The following is an 18978-nucleotide window of genomic DNA, read 5'->3' as shown; positions in this document are numbered from 1 at the left end:
TATGTGGGACACTGCCACAGCACAGCTTGATGAGCAGTGCATATGTCCGCGTCCAGGATCGAAACCTGCAAACCCCAGGCCACTGAAGCAGAGCACACGAACTTAACCACTACACCACCAGGCTGGTCCAAGTTTGAGGGTTTTTTGTTTCAATAACATAAAAGTCACAAAACAAAAGCTTTCGTCATCCTAAGACAACATCAAAACACAAAAGTGTGACAACTTTCATTTCACATTGCTTAGATTTATTGAGCAGAGATCTGGAAACTGACTCAAGCTCTCAGGGGTACAAGATCTATTTGGAATGTCCTACAGGATTTATAAAGCCAAAATATCCATCTACGGCACAACAAATTTCTTCCACAAACAGCCAAGACTAATATTTTCTATTTAATGTGTATTCTTATGAGGGAAGGAGATAAAACTAAGATGAAGAAGTAAGCAGACATGAAGCTCATAAAACATAATATGAAAATGGTGGAATAAAAACTTTTAGGAGGCTTCACAAATCTGAAACTGGAAAAATGAGGAAATACACACAAACCTGCACAGATTAGAGTCAATGAACCAAAAAAAATACACCCACCATGAAAGAAGAAGTCCAGTTTGCAGGATGTACCCAGAGTAGGTGAAAGAAGAGGAGTGTTATGCATGTGGGCAGGAGAAAGAGGACAGAGACAGAGCAAGAACCATCAACTTGCAGTGGGCTTCCACCTGGCTGCATATTAAACTCATCTGGGATCTTTTAAACTCTACTCTGTCCAGGTTCCCCAGACCAATTAAATCAGAATCTCTGGAGTGGGAGTGGGAGGGACTGGACTGGTGGTTTATTTTTTTAATTCTCCAAGTGACTCAAATGGACAGTCATGGTGAAGAACCACTGAGTTCCCACAGGCTCTCTTCTCCCCAACCCGACACAAATTTAGAGGCACATGTGACCCTATTTAATGCTATTCCCCAATTCCTCTCTCCTCCTGCAGCGGACTGAATGTTTGTGTGCCCTCAAAATTCATATGTTGAAATCCTAGCCCACAGTGTGATGGTATTTGGAGGTGGGGCCTTTACGAAGTCATTAAGTCATGAGGGTGAAGCCCTCATGAATGGGATTAGTGCCTTTAAAGAGAAGATGCCAGACAGCTAGCTAGCTCTCTTTCCATCATGTGGGGACATAAAGAGAAGATGGCAGTCTGCAATGGGGAAGAGGTCACCAGACTCAACCATGCTGGCACCCTGAGCTCGTACTTCTGGCCTCCAGAACTGTGAGAAATGAATGTCTGTTGTTTACAAGCCGCCCATCCAGTCTATATTATTTTGTTATAGCAGTCAGAACAGCACCCCCCACCCATCACTTGTTTCTAATATTTGCGGAGGCAAATGTTTAAATCTGTGATTCAAGAAACAACCGGGGAAGAAATCTGAGTCAAGAGGAAGCTCGCTGGAGAACAAGTGAGAGGCTAACACTCTGGTAAGGCAAGTACCACAAGGTACCACCAAAGGGGCTCAGACTAATGCAAGCCCATCCCACTTCCTGGGGGCTGATCAGAGCAGGACCTGTTGACCATCTGAGAGGAAAGGGGGACTGTGCAGCCAAAAACACATTTGCAAGCTAAAAATTTCTCTCTCGAGCTAATACTAGGGTCCTAACAGCTTCCTCCTTCTAGACTCCCATATCATCTTTGTTTTAATTTTCTAGTCTTAGATAAATCATATTACTATAAGGTACTGCAAACCTCTTTTAAGAAAATACAATGCACCTGAAAATATTTAAGCACCTAGGTATGTACCCCTGTGAAACTTAATGGGGAAAAGAGGTAACAGGATTCTGCTTCTCAAGGAAAACAAAATGTGAATACAATAAAATTTGAGTAATATAAATGAAATGCTTATAACTAGGGGACCAACTCAGTTTGCTCATGAATTTCCCAGTTTTAAGGCAAGTTTTTTTTTGGTGAGGAATATTGGCCTTGAGCTAACATCTGTTGCCAATCTTCCTCTTTTTTTTTCCCTTCCCAAAGCCCCAGTACATAGTTGTATATTCTAGTTGTCGGTCATTCTAGTTCTTCTATGTGGGATGCCACCTCAGCACGGCTTGATGAGCAGTGTGTAGGACTGCATCCAGGATCCGAACCTGCGAACCCTGGGCTGCCAGAGCAGAGTGTGAACTTAACCACTTGGCCACAGGGTCGGCCCCTGGACTTTCCCACTTTTAGGCCTGAAAGTTCTGCTTCCCGGGAACCCCTCAGTCTCAGGTAAATTGCAATGGTCGGTCCCTTCACTTACAACGTGCCAGGCTCTGTGCTGTAGCATGTGACACGCATTGGCTGGTGTAATCATCACCATTTTACAGATGGTAAATGCCCATTTTACAGATGGGGAATCTGAAGGTTAGTGTGATTAACTAACACGGGCAAAAATATCAGAGCCGTGTGGGAGCTACTACTTAAATGCCAACGATCTGACTCTAGAACCCAAACTCAGGCCTATACCACACCAAAATGACATGGAAGAAATGACAAGAGCGTCTAAGATTAATTTACAAGTAAGCATTGTGAATTCAGAAATGTGAAGGAGCACTACGGTCTAGAGAGCAGAGAAGCTTCCAGGAGTAGTGAGGACTTGATCTGAAGTCGGCAGAGTCGGCAGTCTGCCATTCATTCCTGCCTCCAGTGGTGCAGACAGGAGTGAGAGGAAGGGAAGGCGACAGAAACAGGTTGAATGCTTGGGGAGACCTGCGAGCCAGGTGTGTAATGCTCCCAGAGGTGACTCTGGTTGTGTAGCAAAGCTCAGGGTATAAACGCCGCAAGAAGTTCATGTGAATGTGGTTGATGAGGTGTGCGAGAACATCTCTGGAAGTAATTACAGTAAGAATAACTCATTCCCTTTCGGACAAGCAAGCTCAGATCACATAGTAGCATCACTTCTGAAACAATGGCTTTTAGATTTAAGGGTCATTTCAGCATTTGATAAGTCTCCAGAGCATATGTGCGCGTGTGTGCGTGTGTAATCTTGGTTTCTTCTTCTCATTGCCAATAGTATCCTATTTTACCCAGGGGAATTGTCATTCAGTCCCCTTATCCTGTATGAATAATTTCAAGTCTATGTTCAAATCACATCTCCTAATATAACTTCATCCGCTTTCCCACTGAGCAGTGAAGACTCCCACCGTGATGCCACCTAACAATTTTCAAAATCACTCTGTAGAACACTGCCAGAAAAATGGTACTCCCCCAAGTCAGCATTAGCATAGTGACAAGCTCTACTCCCACAGACATGCTAAGAATTTAGTGGAAAATACAATTATTTAACTATTTTCTTCTCTAAACTTAAATAGACTTGTAATGTTGCTTTAATCAAGTATAAGTTGAATATTTAAAGATTCCTAATTATCTGTTAACTGCAAAAGGCAACATAAATAGATTCTGTACTTTTTAGAACTATGCATACATACATTACATTTGACCATTTCATTTCTATCATCAGCTTGGTTGTCTCAAGTAAGAGCCTCTAAAATACTGTTTGGGGACTCTATAATTCCTAAATATTGAAAAAAAACACAAAATGAGTTATATTTTAAATTATCTGTCAGTTAAACTTAATTACTCGAAAGCTCAAAAAAGCCATACATTTTGATTTCAAAGCCAACTGGTTTTTCTCTAGAAAAAGTAAATCTGTGAATGTTTTCTGACAGAACTGAGCTAAGACATAATATGGGTTGAACAGAACTAGAAAGCTTTAGATTTAAGAACATCTGCTATTTTGTTCCAGAAGAATCTAGCCAATTTACTCCCACATTTAGATTTGAATTTCAACTTGCATATTTTTCTCTTAGATTTGTTTCCATTTTTTAGCCGTCTAAGCCAGGATAAACTCCCCAACTTGTAACTGTAACCCTAACCACAAATATAAGCAGGATTGTGTCTGATGGAAAAGGAAATAATTTCTGCCCCAAATTACAGAGTCTTTAATAACATTCTCATGACACAAAATCCATACAGCATGCATCTGTGTCTACATGTACATGATATGACCCAAAACAAAACAAAATAATAGTGGAACGTACAGTATGGATATATATAGAGTTTCCTAAGAAGAACTACATAATTTGGGGAAGTTATTTAAAACTAGACTATGTATTTGGTGTATTCTTGCACTAAATAATTCAAATACTGACTCTAAGGGAGTCAACCCACAAGGTGTTCCCAAATACAGTTTACATGACACACCCTTAGGGACAAGCCACAATAAATATCAGATCTAGACACATCTCAGTATTGGTTACACTTCTGAATGAGCAGGTATATTTTTTCCAACCAATAGACATATGTGAAATGAACTCAATGTGTCCCTGACATGATCTGAAGATAAAGAAATGTGGAGGAAGGAACGTAAAGGATTGTCTGGATCTCCCAGAGCCCAAGCTCTAAGTTCAAGGTAAACGGCTGGGGCTGGAGAAATAGGCACGTATGAAGAGCCAAAGTCAGGGAGGAAGGTGAGCAACAGGTTAATGTGATCAAAGACGCACAAGTATAAGGACATTTAGACAAGATCTAAGAAACAGCTTGACACACAGGCTAGTAAACAACAAGCCCAGGACACATGGGTCAGGATGTGATGTGCGATAAAGATCAAGAACTGGAATGTCTGAGAAAATGTGCATGGGCAGATCAGGAATATTGTGGGGGGAAGATTAGGCAATAAGGAGTAGGGAATCTGACCCCTAGAGAAGCAGGACACAACCAGGAGCCTAGGCATCAGGAGATGATGAACAAACAAAATGCAGAAACTCAATACATCACTCAGCTGTATCAGCCCGCGGAAACTGTAAAGTCAGGATCTAGTCCCCATGACCTGGGGCTTGGGGCAGTAGGATGGGGGCCACCTGGATGAAATAGGAAGTTAGGGGAGAACAAGGAAATTCGTGTTTTCAAAGATAACATTATGGCTTTACTATTTGATATATAAGACAGATACGTAAATATGTATATATACGCAGTCCATTATCTAACTTTGACATCAATTTTGATCCATAAAAAACAAAAATTACTATTTCCATTCTCATTGCTAATGCTCAACAATACAAAAAACAAGAATACCTATTTTCTCCTTTACATGTACTCCATGTTACAATTTATGAAGCTCGTCCAAAGTTTTCTTCTTTGACACATATGCTATAGCCACATTTATCTCCTTCCTGAAGATCAAACCTTCTCTTTTCCCCAATCAAGTCAGCTTCACAGGAAATATATTTTTAATGTTTTATTATTTGCTACTTAAGTGTCAGATGGTTCTCCTTCATATACATATGGAACCCTTTGATTTAATTTTGGCAAATCAATGAAAGACACATGTGCATCTTGGACAAGTGCTATTCATTAGTATTTCATCCTTTCCCCAACTTCACACTCAGAAAAGGAAACTTACAATGTTTCTTTCATTCCAAGTGTATTGATGCTAGGAATATGAGTTTCTCTAAGGACTCCAAATTCATTCAGTATCTTGAACCTTTATCTTGGGGGAGCAAGAGAACTAACCAAAAGACTCTAACAACTTACAGTGTCTTTTTTTATAGGCTAGATGTACTAGCTAGATGGCTAAATATAATCATGTAATATTCTATTAATTGGATTTCACATCCTAAAAGAATCATTCATCTACCCATAGATTAGTTTCATCACAGAGATTTAGTATTTCAATCATCAACTCTAAATTTTCCTAAACTTAAATGAAAATACTAAAACATCACTTTTTTGACAGAAAATAGCAAACTTCTCAAACTCAGATCAGAATAATACTCAAATACACAGGAAAACAACACAACGGAGATTCTCTTGTTGAATATATTTTCTTTACAGAAATCAGGCTAGCAAGGATTTGCATATTTTCATGGGGCTGTGATTGCCAATCAATAATCAGAAAACTGAAGTAGTGGCTAAAATAGAAATACTGGCAAGTTTAATTTAAATGAAGACAAAGAGTTCAAAATCACGAGTGTATTTCCTAGTAGGTTGTTCTGGTTATCTACTTTTAAAACTATGTTTATCACCAAAAACGAGTAACACTGAACTTGGGGCAAAATGCCATCTAGAAATCATAAAACAGAAATCCTCAATGGGAAAAGAGCATCAACAGAGAAAGTAATGTGGGCAAAGGACTGCGACTTTATGGATTCTATTCATATTCAAAGAGATTAGGAAACACTGCTGGTTGGATACATTCCATCACTTTCAAAATATATTAATCTTATTATTGTGCCTGCATTTAATATACCTGTTCTCAGTTGAATGGTAAAATTAATTTTTAATGGTGGCTATTGTCCTTAGGAAATTAATGCATATCCTAGGGGCTTTGCTGAGTTGAGAAGTGATGATCTGTTCTTGCATTTTTCTCTCCTCTCTTTCACCATTTACTCCCTGAGCACCCCCAGTGCTGCGCTAGGTACTGGAAGGAAAGCTAAATGACACATTCCTTCTCTGTCTCCACAGAGTTCATGATCTAATAATAAACAACAATACACTGAGAGAGAAGCCATAAAAGATGTGAATTTCAGAACTCTGATGAGCACATCTACTTCACTGAGTCCCTCTGAGGACAGATGTCATAAGTAAACAAAACACTGAGAAGTATTTATATGAGAACAGAAGTGTTAATGTAGGAATAATTTACTGATTTCTTAGTTATAAAATGTTATTAGCTGACTCAGACTTTGTAATAAACATAGGTTACAATGTTACATTCCAGTGAAACATCTTATATTACTGCTTGTTAAAAAGATCATGATAAGGATTATCATTGTACCATGACTCTCAAGTCAACTTTGCTTGGTAGACACTAATAAAGACTAATGCCAAGTTTTAGTGATTTCACACATGCAGCAAAGCTGTTTCTTTATATTTCAGATCAAATTTAATTTCAATATATTTGTATAGTCAACAATGTTTACTGAGCATCTACTACAATAGAGGTACTGTTCTAGGTGCTAGTTATAGAATAGAGAAGAAAGCAGGTAGAAAGATTCTGTTCTAATAGAGTTTATATCCTGGGGGAGAAACAGACCCTATACAAACAAACTAATTAATACATAATAAAATGTCAGGTAGTAAAAACAGTTATGAATATATACCCAGAAGAAGGATTGTTGGGTCATATTGTAGTTCTATTTTTAACTTTTTGAGGAACCTCCATACTGTTTTCCAAAGGGGCTGCATCATTCCACATTCCCCACCAACAGTGAATAAAGGTTCCGATTTCTCCACATCCTTGCCAACACTTATTTTTTTGTTTTTGTTTTTGCTTTTGCTTTGAAAATATTCTAACAGAGGTGAGGTGATATCTCATTGTGGTTTTTGTTCATTTGTTTGTTTTTGGTGAGGAAGACTGGCCCTGAGCTAACAGCTGTTGCCAATCTTCCTCTTTTTGCTTGAGGAAGATTGTCCCTGAGCTAACATCCATGTCAGTCTTCCTCTGCTTTGTATGTGGGACGCCACCACAGCATGGCTTGATGAATGGTATTTGGGTCTACACCTGGGATCTGAACCCACAAACCCCAGGGTGCTGAAGCAGAGTGCATGAACTTAACCACTACACCACCGGGCTTGTCCCTCATTGTGGTTTTGATCTGTATTTCCTTGATCTTGAAGGGATATCCATGGCCCCTTGTTCACTGTGGCACTATTAGCAATAGCCAAGATATGAATACAATCCAAATGCCCATTGACAGGTGAACGGATAAAGAAAATATGTTACATACACACAATGGAATATTATTCAGCCTTAAAAAAGAAGGAAATCCTATTATTTGTGACAACATGAATGGACCTAGAGGACTTTATGCGAAGTGAAATCAGCTAGTCACAGAAGGACAAATACTACATAATTCCACTTATACAAAGTCTAAAATAGCCAAACTCATAAAGCAGAGAATAGAATGGCTGCTGGGGGAGAGGGAAATGGGGAGTCATTGCTCAACGGGTACGAAGTTTCAGTTATACAAGATGAATGAGTTCTAGAGATCTGCTGTACAATATAGTACCTGTAGTTAACAATACTGTTTCGTGCATTTTAAAATACATTAAGAGGATAATTCTCACGTTAAGTGTTTTCACCACACACACAAAGAAATGAAACAGATTGACACAGACACACACACAAAACACAAGGAAATTAAAAATTAAAATTGCAAAAGCTCAAGGTGGGAGAACACCTGGCGTGCTAAAACAGCCAGGAGATCTGTGTGGCTGGAGCAAGGAGGCTGGTGGAAGATGAAATCAGAGATGTGATCAAGGGCCAGACGATGCAGCGCTTTGTAGACGGTAGACCTTGGTTTTTAGTCTAAGTGTGATGGGAAGCCACTGGAGTTTGGGCAAGGATGTAATGAGATCAGGTGCAGGTTTTTAAAGGCTCACTGGCAGCTGGGTGGGGGCCAGACTGAAAGGGGCAAGAATGGAATTACAAAGACCAGGGAGCCTATTTCTGCAATCTCAAGGAGATACAAAGGTGATTCGCTCAGGGTGCAGTAGAAGTCGTGAAATGTGGCCGGATTTGGGACAGATATATTTTGAAGATAGAGCCAACAGGCACACAGATGCATGTGATGTGAAGTGTGAGAGGAAGAGAGGTGATAAGGACAACGTCACGGTTTTTGCCCGAGTATAAGCGTGAATGATCATATCATCAGCTAAGATGAACAAAGAGAAGAACAAGTGTGTGTTGTTCGTTTGGTGGGGAAGACAAGGCAAGACATTAGATTTTGGCTTCAGATAAAAGATTTGAGATGCCTATTAAACATCCAGGAGTTGGCTATTTTGTCTGGAGTCTGGGAGTCATTAGAGTGGGTGTTTCTGCTCTTATACATAAATGACAAATGTCAACGAGAGAAGTTGTGGTGTTTGAAATAAAAGTCCACAACGCTGTCTCTACACCATCAGCCCCTCTAGAGGACTCCTAAGAAGGTCTTCTGGTCATTTGATGCCCAAGGAGTCAATTTCCTTGGTAGAATCTAAATCATCCAATGCAGACCAGACTCTTAGACAAGCTCCCAGAGTAGATCAAACCTCCAAGGCAGAGCCTCAGTTACCTTCTAGTCTAGGTAACTGGTCCTCTAAATAGCCTCTAACTCGCCTACAGGATAGAGCCCAAGGGAAGTGCCCTGAAATTATATTCAGTTGAACCCTGTCTCTGAAAAGACTGTGGCTTCACACTGTCCTCACTCTGGTTCTGGTCTTCTTCTTCAGCCCATCTCCTAGACACACACAGCCCCTGGGCTCCAGATGTGCCCAAACACACCAAGTTTCCAATGTGCTATGTTCTCTCATATGCTACTTTCCTGCCTAAAACACTCCTTTCCCATTTCTCTGCCTGGCTAATTCTAACCTTATGCATTATTCCATCATAATGCCTTCCTGAGCACCGTGGGTTTATGCATCTGGTTCACCCACCAGAATGTGAGTTCTTTGAAGACAGCAACTGTACATTTTATTTTTATGTTCCCAGCATCTCACACATATGGGAGATACTAGATAAATGTTTGGTGAATGAACAGATGGAGTTATGGTGCCTATAAAACACCAAGGCAATTGGCTACATAATTGGTTCATAGCTCTCTTGGTATATGTACAGACAAGCTACTGAGAGTTCCAGAATGTTCTGAGGCATCTCTTGCAACCTAACCTCTTTTAAGAACATAGTGCATGGGATGGAATGCTATAAGCACAGCCCAGTTGGGATGGTCACAGAATTCAGAAAACTGGTTTTCTATCAGTTAAGGCAGGACTCGGTCATCCCAGTAAGATTCTTTCACAGCAAAATGGAAAGGTCAGCAGTTTGGAACACTGAGGATTTCTCTTTGGAAAAGAGCATCAGCTGTTTTCCTTCGCCATCACACTGCGATGTCCTGGATGCTCCAGAAGAAAACAGAAATACATAAAACACTTGAAGCAAAACTGAATACAAGTTTAAACTGAGAAAGGTAAACACTGAGATCCCAAACACATAACAATACTAGCAAAGCAATGCTGTAAATCAAGGAAAAGCAAAGAAATACAAAGTAATACCGGCAGGCAAATCCATGTTGCAGGCAAGTGAACGAAAGACAAACACAAAGATCAAAGAAAACCTTGCAATGAAATAAGCAGAAACCATCAGGGCTATTTCCACTCAAGGAACTGTGTCAAATGAAAATAAGTTAACCTAATCTAATACCAAAAGGCAATAAAGATAACTTCAAATAATACTATTCAAGAATGAAAACAAAATTAGACGAAGTTTAAATAAAAGCCTCTTTTATTGAATCAAAGTAACACAGTAGAGATGTAAAATGAAAACCCTTTGGTAACTTAATACCTTGGAAAGCAGACTGAAAAGCAAAGAAAGCCCAGAATAATCTTATAAGAAAATGAAAATATTCAGCAATCAAAGCAAGATGGGAAAATATCATGAGAAACACGTAACTAAAACAACGATAAAAACTTAAAGGAGAAGGCTTCTATGTTAATGCTCATGAAAACCAAATGTGAATGAGGAAAACATTGTACTTTTGCCTCAAGGAAATGAGCTGATGGTTTAACCCTTTGTTCTAACAATTAGAATTTCCTCTAACTGAGAAGGACCGGAAAACTATGATGCTCAGAACTGCCCGGCCACTTAATTCACAAAGTAAAACACATCGCCTTCAGGACATAAACACATTCTCATCCAGAGAAGGAAGAGAAAGAAAAAAACTAGAGTTCGTTGAAATTTACGGCACTTGGCTTAGGAAACGTAAAACATCTTAGAAAGCTTCTTGTTCTACATGCTTCTTGTTACAGATGTGGAATCTGAGCCTAATAAGGGGAGCTGACCTCCCCAGAGCCCAGACTGAGTAGTGAGAGAGCGAAGATGAAGTGCATTTCTTGTCCCGCTGCACTGAGTGGACACCACCTCGACAGCAGGGAGACACCCCAATAGGACAGACATCTCTCTGGGACAGAACACATTTCATCAGATAAAATCCTAATCTAAATTTAAAGGAATCAACAAAATCTGGAAGGAAAAAAATGGCATTTCTAAATACATATGAACATTTTCTTTTCTCTTCATCTAACGCTAAGAAGTATTGTTCTAAAATTCTTCTCAGTTTCTAGAATGGCATTTAAACAATGCATGTGATTAAGTGTTACTGTTAAAGACACTGAAGGTTTTTATCAAACAGCTGTCATCACCATAAAAGCTCCCCCCTCTGACAAAGTCAGTCAGCACCTCCTTACCAGGGCCCACATAGTACACATTTCAAAGGGGACCCTAAATTTCAAAGCCGCTGAAAAGTCATGGATCCTACTGCCTCCCCTCCCCACCAGAAAAAAAAAATAATACTCTGGGAATGTTTCCACTTTAGGTTTTTTCCGGCTATGCTTTAATGTCATTGAAACATATCAAAACAAAAGCGGAAGAATTTCCTTGAAAGCCTTCCACAATAGCACCTTATTTAAAAAAAATAATTATACTTACATATATTTATATATGTGGGTCTAGTTTTTAAAATATTAATCTGGCCATTTCATTCATTCACCAGCATTTGAAGAGTGCTTATTCTAAGAGCTGCAGATGGAGCAGTAAACGAAACAGCCCACACCTCTGTTCCTGTGGGGCTTCTAGGCTCGGGAAGCAGAGACAGACAAACAAATAAATACATAACAGTGCCGGGGCTGTTAAGTGCTGATGAAGGGGAAAAAAGCAGAGTAAAAGGGACAGACAGTACCAGAAGGTGCTATTTTATCTCTGGTGGTTGGAGAAGGTCTCTCCGAGGTGACATCTGAGCAGAAACATGAAGAAAAATCGGGCTAAACAGCTATTCAGGAGAGGTGGGACGGGGAGTGTTCCAGGCAGGAGGAACAGTAAGTGCAAAGACCCGGGGGGTAGCTTTCTTGGAAGGTTAGCATAAAGTAGGCAGACCAGGATGACCAGAGTGGATGAGTGCATGAAGAATGGCAGCAAATGAGTTCAGGTCAGAGCAGCCGCCAGGGCCCAGATCGGATGAGGGCCTTGGAGGCCATGGTGAGGATCCAGGATATATTCAGAATGAAATGGTAGCAGAAGAGTGACAGGATCTGACTTCTGTTTCAAAAAGCTCCTTCTGGCTGCCAGGTGGAGAACAGACCAAGGCAGAGGGTTGGTGATGCAGAGCGGCAAGAGCAGAAGCAGGAAGCCCTCAGAGGCTTCTGTGCTGAGCTGAGGGAGAGGAGGCAGCAGCTGAAACAAGCAGTGAGGGCAGAGGTGGACACAGGCAGTCAGATCCTGGGTACACTTTTGCTGGCAGAGGTGAGAAGCTTGCTAACACGTTGGATGTGTGGCGTGAGTAAAAGCCAAGTGTGCAGGGGGCCAGCCGGTGGTGCATTGGTTAAGTTTGCACATTCCGCTTCGGCGGCCCAGGGTTTGCCAGTTTGGATCCCAGGCACGGACCTAGCACCACTTGTCAAGCCATGCTGTGGCAGGCGTCCCACATATAAAGTGGAGGAAGATGGGCATGGATGTTAGCTCAGGGCCAATCTTCCTCAAAAAACAAAACAAACAAACAAAAAGACAAGTGTGCAGAATGACTCCCAAGGGTTTGACTTCTGACCCTTGGAAGTTGCAACTGCCACATAGCAAGTAGGAGGCCTGAAAAACTGGCAGAAGTAGGGGGAGAGGGAGAGCGGAGTGGGGAAAAGGCTTTGGGCATATTAGATCTGATATGTCACTAATCATTTAAATGCAGACATAAGGTGCCAATTGATAGAATATGCCTTGCTTCACTTAAAATAAATGACATTAGGAGTATATTCCCAGGTATCGTAAAATCTCTTCAAATTGACACAGACATCTTGGGGGTGCACCATCCCTTGTGTTCATTATAAAACTTACTGGTACATCTTTCCTTTTGCTTCATACTTCAATATCTGTTTTCCAAACCAGGAAACATCACTAAAGACAGGGCAACCTGGCCTCATGACAGATGACTGAGAATGACATAAGTTTATAAATGCCTCTAAAGAGTCAGCTTTTCTTACAAGGCATGATTTGAGTTACTGAGACCCCCACTTCCCACCAAAAATCTCCTCCCGCCACCTTTTACACAGTCTGAAATTCCTCCATTTTAAAAAACGTAATTATTCCCTGTTAACTATGTGTTACTCTTACTGAAATTCTAATAGAAATGCAAGAATATATATATACCTTCTTTCAATGGAGACATTTTCTCATTCAGTTTGCCAGAGTATAGGGTCCTCTCGCGAGAAATAATTAGAAAAAAGAAGGCGCTGTGGCTTGAGAAGAGAAAGAAGAGCTTAACCAACAGCAGAGGGTCTTTATAACGCAGGCTTGGAGGAGAGAACGGAATGGGAGACAAGCAAACCTGGACTTCCTCTGCTGGCACAGAGGGAGCTGAGAAATCTGCAGGAGGGGTCTCCGAATTCTCCTTCTCTGCAGAGATTCATTCAAGACCTTATCAGTGCCACAGATGATGACTTCCACATTTATCTCCAGTGCAGCCTTCTCCTCTGAACTCTAATTGCCTATCTGATGCCTTCATTTGAACGTGTCATTGACACAGCATTTCAGTGCTCTGTTCCATCAGAAACATTTTTTCTCCCAAAGCCCCCTTGGCCTAGTTAACTATCACTTAGCATTCACATCTCAGCTCATATCTTCCTTCCCTGACATCAAGGCCAGATGGAATTCCCCTGTTATACATCTTGTCGCCCCATGCCCTCCCCTCACAGCACTCACTCTGTTTGTAATTATATATTACTTGGATAAGCATCTGCTTCATGTCAGGGTCCCCCACCAGACTCTAAGACTCTTGGAGCAGATGCATGTCTCTTTTGCTCACTGCTACGTGCACTGCCAGATCCAAGCTCTTGGCTAGTGTACGAAGAGCAGTCAATAAACATTTGGTGAATAAACGAATGAACGAAGTAGAAAGGTCACTGGTGAAGCAAAGACTCTAAGGGACATTGCATTTGGGTGAGACATCAACTCCAACACACTGGACTGAGTAAAGTTAAATAAGGTTGATGGAAAGGTATTTTTGTAGTTGCTTGCGGTTTTATTTATCTCATCAAGCATCAACATTATTCTGTACCTCCAGAACCACAGAGGACACTGAAGGGAGACATCAGTAACCCAAAATCCAAAATAAGAAAACCTCAAGAAGTTACTGAACCCTGTGTTAGAGAACCAGACACAGAAGGGGGAGGTCCCTCATGTCTATCTTACCTAGGAGAGCACAAAACTAGTTGACACACGTTTCATTAGATTACAGAGAAAGGAGATCTTTAAAAACTTTCTACTAAGGTGGGATCTGAAAAAAAATTGAACTCATAGAAACAGAGTAGAAAAGTGGTTGCCAGGGGCTGGGGGTGGGCAAGATAGGGAAAGGCTGGTAGAAGAGTACAAACTTTCAGTTATAAGATGAATAAGGTCTGAGGATCTAATGTATAACACAGTGACTATAGTTGACAACACTATATTGTATAATTAAAATTTTCTAAAGGAGTAGAACTTAAATGTTCTCACCAAAAAAGAAAAAAAAAGAGATAAATGTGTGAGGTGATAGGGTAACCACAGGCCCTCTAGGACCAGTTCAACTGACCCCATCTCATCAACAGAGTAATTAAGAATGGTTTTTCTGGAACTGAGAAACAACCCCTTGTCCAGTTCAGGCTGGTGGAGACCACCAACCCATCAACCGAGCCTGTGCAAATGCCCAATAAGAGACCCTTTTGACATCAAGGCTGAAAATTCCACTCTCAGATCACACTAACACCACCATTTTGTGAACACGCGTCCTATGAAGAGCCATGAAGCTTGACTATGCTTGCACAGACCATCAATTACCTCACTTCTCACCTCCAAACATCTTTCTCCACACTTCAGACCACCCTGCCCTTCATCCCATAAATTTCGCCCCAAATCCTGGATCAGGGAGACAGATTTGAGACTGCTGCTTCCTGTCTCCTTGCAGATCAATCTCGCAATGACGATTTTTCCTTTTCTCAAAAGCTGATACTGTAACAATTGGCTGTTTATGAGCATTGAGCAAGAGAACCCCAATTTTGTGCAGTAACAATGGATGTGTTCATTAACTAAACAGGAGGACTCCTTTCACAATGTATATGTATATGAAATCATCATGAGGTACGCTTTAAATATCTTACAATTTTATATGTCAATTACACCTCAATAAAGCTGTAATTAAAAAGAAACTTTCTATCAAGTTTAGGCCGGTCTGAATGTATAATTTAAGATGTATAGAATAGAATTGATTTTATTCTCATAAGTGTTTTATTTTCATGAGTGCAAACAACAATTATACAATTACAAGAGCTTTCATAGTTTCATCAGGTCCTCAGTGACATTACTTTTTCTCCCAAGGTGTTAGGTTTGTTCAACTTCAAAATTTCCTGCCTTAGGGATTTCAGCAATGTGACCTTTGTGGTTGAAAAGGAAATTCAGTATTGCTTTTGTTCTTATGCGCTTCAGTCCTCTGGCTTCCCCACTGTACTGAAATGTAGCTGCAGTGGGGAGCAGGGAGCTGCACCTTAGTCTTAACCGTTCATAACAGCTTTATCGCCAGGATTAGTTTAACATCCAAAACAATTTCAACTTAAAAGTTCTAAACCTAGCCCACCAGCTTGGATGAAGAAAAAAAAGAGAATGTAGAGGAAAATGATGGTTCTATAAAATACGGAGAAGATTATTAACAATCAACAATATTTTCATTTAAAAAAAAATCTCATACTGCAAGGATCACACCCAATTTGTTTTTGGCAACATCTAACTCTGTCTACAAATGTATATCAATATTTAAACACACACAGGTTCAGGGCAACCTCTTAGCCACTCAAATATAACTGTGAGATCAATTTTCCTTAATGGAAATCAGATACGAACTCCACAGAACTCGAGTTTCCACTCGGGCTGTGCATATCCATCGCATACAACTCGTGTGAAGACAGATCACGCAGTAGATCCCAAGAGCCTTTTGTTGTTAAAGATCCATTTGTGGTGAAAAGAGTGAAGATGGGAAAACAAACATGCAAAGATGCAAATTAGTAGTTTAAAAAAAAGACAACTTTCTAAACATAATTTAAAATTTTCAAATACACCGGGCTAAACGTTTGTGCAAAGGTGAAGAACAGGTTAAAAGACACGCCTGTGATACATTCTTAAAAAATGACTTTTCTTGGAGAGTGGCTCATTGTGGATACCTCCTTCGTCAGATGGTCGTGTTACCTCACTGCAGCAGGAAAAGCTAGGGTAAATCTCGGATAGCTCGGACTTGTCATCTCCCAGACCCGTACCGAACGTACTGCTGGAATGAGATCGAGACCGGTGTCTCCTATAGAGACTCGCCTTTTCTATATTGGAGGGAAAACATATATCTGTGATTAAGTGACTTCAAGAACAGAAGAAACAAAAAATTATTTAAAAGTTTAACAAGGAAGAGAAATAACTCCTATTCAATAATATTCCAAAACCTCAGCTATTATAAGTTCACTTATTCCCAGATTTCCGCATCCACTGCATCCACTATATAAATGACTTAAAAATCATTTATTTTCGTTTTTTTAATGTAGATTTGAAAGGACAGATGAAGGATGGGAAATCGACAAGAACTAAGAAAACATTGGCAAACTAATAAATTTCTATCCAACATAACATCTAGTTATACATAATTGTTTTCAAGTATCGCCAAGCATACAGTCTGTCTTGCTTTTTCTTTATTTTTAGAAAGTTAATTGACACGTTTTAGCTGATTATGCGGGTCAAATTGACTATAAAAGTATTAGAATCCTGACTTTGCCTTGGGCATTCAATTTTATTAATGTCAACAATTAAATCTAAGGTAGAAAGCTGGGGGCAGAGTCAGACCTAAATGATACATCTATTTATACTGTTTGAAATAACTGCATAACTGTCAAAGCTTCAGTTTGCTAAACACAGTCTGAAAGGGTGAAATGTCAATCTATGCCATCACTATACCCAAACCATTCTCTTTTTTGCTTTTAGTTGTAAACATTCAGTCTAAGATAAAAGTCAAATAAACTTCCTATGTAAAATATAAATTTTGCCTTACATAAAAACTCAGAGAAATTTTAAGGATACTTGGAAGTCTATTTTTTTTAAGACATTTAGATGCTATACACAAAACCTCTCCACTGTTTTATATATAATTCTTCAAATCTACATTTAAAATGTTGGAACAATGTTTTTCATGAAACAAATCTTTATGTCTTAGCACTTTGGTGTAAGCCAAATAATTGCATTTTTAAGCCCAGAAAACTTATAAACTCATATTCACTAATAAAAAGCACATAAGCAAGTTCTAGACGCCTTTTTTAAATGAATTTAGAACAAATGAATCTAGGTCATGTTATAAACCCCTTTTGCAACTTTTGTTTTCATACATGATTTATGGTATTTTAAAGCAACATAGCACTTTTTTGGTTTTTTGAATCTTCAACTTTAAAATTGACATTACACAGTTGGCAAATGAACCTCTACAGGTCAGAGTAGCTTCCCTTTCAGGAGAAAACCATGTAAATGGAGAGAAACTCAAAATGTAAGCAATACCAGAGAGCATATGTAGACTTCTAGACTGAATATTGTCCTCCAGGGGATCAATGTCGAAGATGGAGCCTGGATCTGTGCGCCAAACTTTGAGGTCTTTTACCAAAAGGAAGACACCAACAGATCAAGAATGAATACAAAAAAAAAAGTCAGCACCAAAGAGTCCAGTGGAAGTCTGTAAAGCAATATATGTAAAAACAAACATGCAATAAGCAAACCTACCGAGCTGCAGACCCCCAAGGAGAATGAGGGGACAGCCACGTTCACAAGGATTTGTTAAGAAAATTTTATGATCACAATGAGGTTGCATGGTTTATTCTTCACGGAGCTGCCACATGGAGCCTGTGACTGTTCACCCAGCACATGTGCACACCAGACAACTCCCGCACCGCTGAGCCCCAATCCCTCGCGCTCTCCACACACGAAAACCAGGAAAATGTTTGATTACAACCTCTCATTAAAGACACGTGGGTAATCCAGAAGAAACGACTGAGAGGTTTTTGTCTGAGAAAACAAAACAAACAAAAACTTCTCTCCCTATAACAGAAACAAATGTTTGAAATGTAGGCAAGTGGCAAGCCCGGTTTTCATTCTGAGCCCATGAGCACAAGCTAACCCATGTAAGATACATCTTTTAGAAAAGGGCAGTAAGGCAAGGCACCGAGCAAGGAGTGAGGAGGGACGGAAAGAGGAACCAGGAGCAGCTTCCGGCTCTCAATGGACCACAGGTGAGTCAGTAATCAGACCGCGCCAGCCAACTGGGTCTGCCATTTTAGCTGGAGGCAGAATCCAAATCTAATAACTTCTGGTTCATTACTCTCTCCAACTAATGCTTATCAGGTCCTAAAATGATCCATATAGTGCTGTACCAACAACAGGAAAATAAAAACCTAGTTGCAGACATGTGACAGAAATGGAGTATGAGTAAAAGCAATTAATTAGCAAACTGGAACTGGGGATCTACTGTCTTAATTAATTTAATTAATATTATGTAGTGCTTACCATATGCCAAGCACTATTCTCAGTTATAACTCATTTAAGTTTCATAATATATTAAATTAGGTACTATAGGGTCCCTATTTTATAGATGAGGAAACTGAGGCAGAGAGCGATTGAGTTCCTTTGGCCAAGGCTACACAACTACTAAGGAACAGAGCCTCCAACCAAAATAGAAGCAGGACAAATTGGCTTAGTCTGAATTACTCAGAAAATCTTTAAGCCTGTATTTTCATGCCTGGCACAGAAGCGTAATGTTTGCTGAATGTAGTTCGTTTTGTGCTTGCAAAGGCAAATCCTCAACAAACAACAGTTTCCCTCAATAAGAAGACATAAGCTGACTTCTGGATTGCCCAGTAAGTGAATAATTTAGAGTTATATATCTTATATTTTTTAAAA

General features: G+C 39.9%; 1 protein-coding gene across 10 annotated transcripts in view; it reads right to left on the bottom strand.

Moving 5' to 3' along the window:
* Window positions 1-18978, bottom strand: part of NEBL (nebulette) — a 333764-nt gene that overhangs the window by 10896 nt on the left and 303890 nt on the right. For 8 of the 10 annotated variants that reach the window (XM_070255120.1, XM_070255116.1, XM_001496364.5 and 5 more), the window contains 2 exons: window positions 17587-17679; window positions 16221-16370 (listed from right to left, as the gene is read on the bottom strand). The exons of the other annotated variants lie outside the window; for them this stretch is intronic. In XM_070255120.1, the coding sequence (XP_070111221.1) occupies window positions 16221-16370; window positions 17587-17679 (243 nt within the window). The remainder of the gene's footprint in view (window positions 1-16220; window positions 16371-17586; window positions 17680-18978) is intronic. 10 annotated transcript variants of the gene reach the window in all.

This window comes from Equus caballus, chromosome 29, assembly GCF_041296265.1.
Source record: "Equus caballus isolate H_3958 breed thoroughbred chromosome 29, TB-T2T, whole genome shotgun sequence".
In the NCBI taxonomy this organism is placed as follows: domain Eukaryota; kingdom Metazoa; phylum Chordata; class Mammalia; order Perissodactyla; family Equidae; genus Equus; species Equus caballus.
The sequence above is the reverse complement of the archived record's forward strand: the minus strand, read 5'-3'. Positions and strand labels throughout refer to the sequence as shown.